We start from the raw sequence: 2524 nt of genomic DNA, 5'->3' as shown, positions 1-2524 counted from the left end.
GGTGTACTTGGTTGCCCAGCGCACGTTGTCGACTGCGAGGTGAGATCAGTGAAAGCAAAAAAACAAAAAAATGGCAGCGGTGCTTTCAATCAAAACGTTCTGGCGTCGCTGCAAGGCCCCGACCAGGAAAGTCCGGTACCAAGCACAAACGATCAGTCACCACGCACACACACACACAGAAAGCAAGACACGTCAAGCAGCCCGCCGATGCCGATACCGATACCGACACCGCTGCCAAAAAAGGGCAGCACCAACAACAACAGAAGACGAAGTCAAAAGCACAAGCACAAGCAAAAGCAAAAGCCAAAAGCAAAAGCAATGGCAAAAAACCGAAAGGAAGAAAAATGCAAGCAACACACACACACACACGTTTACACCTTTTTCTTCTTCTTTTTTAATTTTTTTATTTTCAGCAACAGCGAGAAAAGCAAATTCCATCCGCACGTCCTGGACCGGGCTCATGGGTGGTAAGGACGGTTTGCGCCGGTCAATCGGATCGCCACGCCCAACGTACCTGCCAAATCTATTGGCTCGGCCGATCGAGCCCCCGTGTATTTCTTGCTTCTGCGCACCAACCACACCCATAGAGAGTGTAATTCGTCTCAGTCTCTCTCTTTTTATGTATCTCTCAAACTCTCTCTTTCTCTCAAACTCTCTCTCTCTCAAACTCTCTCTCTCAAACTCTCTCTCTCAAACTCTCTCTCTCAAACTCTCTCTCTCAAACTCTCTCTCTCAAACTCTCTCTCTCAAACTCTCTCTCTCAAACCCTCTCTCTCAAACTCTCTCTCTCAAACTCTCTCTCTCAAACTCTCTCTCTCAAACTCTCTCTCTCAAACTCTCTCTCTCAAACTCTCTCCCTCAAACTCTCTCTCAAACTCTCTCTCTCAAACTCTCTCTGTCTCTCAAACTCTCTCTCTCTTTCTCACGCCAATTCATCTCGCCGTCAAGCTTGTGTACGAACAACGTGTACTGCCCCTCTGCCAGCCATGACAGCTCGCCTCTTACACCACAAAAATGGGGCTCGTACCTACAACATGTACTGCCCCTTTGCCAGCCATGCCATTCCAAGCCCGTTGGCTAAATGCCCCCCTCTGGTCATACCAATCTTATTCCCCGCCCAAACGTGAGCGACCATTCCTGACGTGAGCGACCATTCCTGACGTGAGCGACCATTCCTGACGTGAGCGACCATTCCTGAGGTTCGGTCATGGTGCTGCTCGTTCCCTTTGAACGCGCGTTTGCCTTCTGGAGCATTGCAACGGCAACCTTCACAAACCGATATATCTCCTGCAATAACTTACATCATCATTCCTAGCAGAACTACATTAACTTCTCGTATATCGAAATAAACGGTTTAAAGAAGAGTAAAAAACCGAGGTGCATTTCCCCTGCAGCAACTTGCATCTCTACGCAAAATAAGAGGGTGTGTTCAACATTGCGAGGTTCGGGGCAGCAAGGGCAGCGGGTGACGGGACTGAGGAAGGGCAGCGGGAGAGGAGCAAGTGTAGCAGAGACTCTTTTTGAACGAGGTCGGAGGGAGAGAAGATGGTGCTTGAGGGATCAAAGAGTCTGTCTACACGCGTGGGTGGTTGTCACTACAAGCTCATGCATAGTGGAGGGCCTGCCTGGCTCACTTGACTGCAGTTTGGAAACACCCACCCCGACAGAAGACCCATCCTGTTGCGCGCTTGTAAATTTAAAAATGGACACACGCGTATACAAGCGGGAGTTGGCCCTCCCCGGAGATTTTAATTGTAGGCGCGATCGCGGCCGTGGGGCTCGCTGAGCAACGCCTCGTAATTGTCCGGCCCTTGGGCCACAATGCCCAGAGGATTGATCTTGCGATGGGAACCTACAGCAACATACAAAGCGCCAGAACACACACGCGCGCACACACACACAACCAATGTCGTCGTCAGCTCAGCTCGGACACGCTCTAAACCTTGGAAACTTTGGCCTCAGCCCATCTCTCACGCGCTGTCGGCACGGATCGTACCAAAGTAGTGCTTCTTGGTCTCCAGCGGGTTAAACATCCCGCTGACACCCTCCATCTGGTAAATCTCCCGCGTGTAGCCCCACAAGTTGGGGTAGTCCACCACGCGGCGCTTGTTGCACTTGAAATGGGTATGGTATACGATATCAAAGCGCAGCTACTCATCCAATAACCCACACCAAATGAGCACATCGACATCACGTCGATTGGTGTGTGCGGTTGCTTTCGAGCCAAGGAAGAAAAAAAAACGTACCAAGGTGGTGACCAAGCGAATGTCCGAAAGGGTCAGTCGGTCGCCACAGAGATAGCGCTGCTTGCCCAACAACGCCTCGACCTTGTCCAAAGCGTCAAACAGCTTGGTGCAGGCCGTATCGTAGGCTTCCTGGCTGCCCGCAAAGCCGCAGCGATATACGCCCTGAAAATGGGCCCAGCACGAGACACACGAGTTCAAATCAGCTGCACACCCCCAAAAACTCTATTGATACAAGACAGTGTCTGCCACATACATCGTTGATAAGGGATACACGAGCT

General features: G+C 51.0%; 2 protein-coding genes across 2 annotated transcripts; one reads left to right on the top strand and one right to left on the bottom strand.

Moving 5' to 3' along the window:
• Positions 1-460: 460 nt before the first annotated feature.
• On the top strand, positions 461-1081 carry MONBRDRAFT_30636 (uncharacterized protein; the record flags this gene model as incomplete). Its single annotated transcript, XM_001751084.1, has 1 exon — positions 461-1081. The coding sequence occupies one exon, from the start codon at positions 461-463 to the stop codon at positions 1079-1081; it is 621 nt and encodes a 206-aa protein (XP_001751136.1).
• A 667-nt stretch (positions 1082-1748) lies between these two features.
• MONBRDRAFT_30635 (uncharacterized protein) lies at positions 1749-2408 on the bottom strand (the record flags this gene model as incomplete). The annotated part of the gene is made up of 3 exons (XM_001751083.1): positions 1749-1852; positions 1997-2150; positions 2247-2408. Coding segments are annotated over 3 exons (420 nt in total), but the record flags the coding sequence as incomplete, so codon positions are not given.
• Positions 2409-2524: the final 116 nt, after the last annotated feature.

Source organism: Monosiga brevicollis, genomic scaffold (genome assembly GCF_000002865.3).
Source record: "Monosiga brevicollis MX1 MONBRscaffold_183 genomic scaffold, whole genome shotgun sequence".
NCBI classification, from domain to species: Eukaryota; class Choanoflagellata; order Craspedida; family Salpingoecidae; genus Monosiga; species Monosiga brevicollis.
This window is presented reverse-complemented; position numbering and strand designations above follow the sequence as displayed.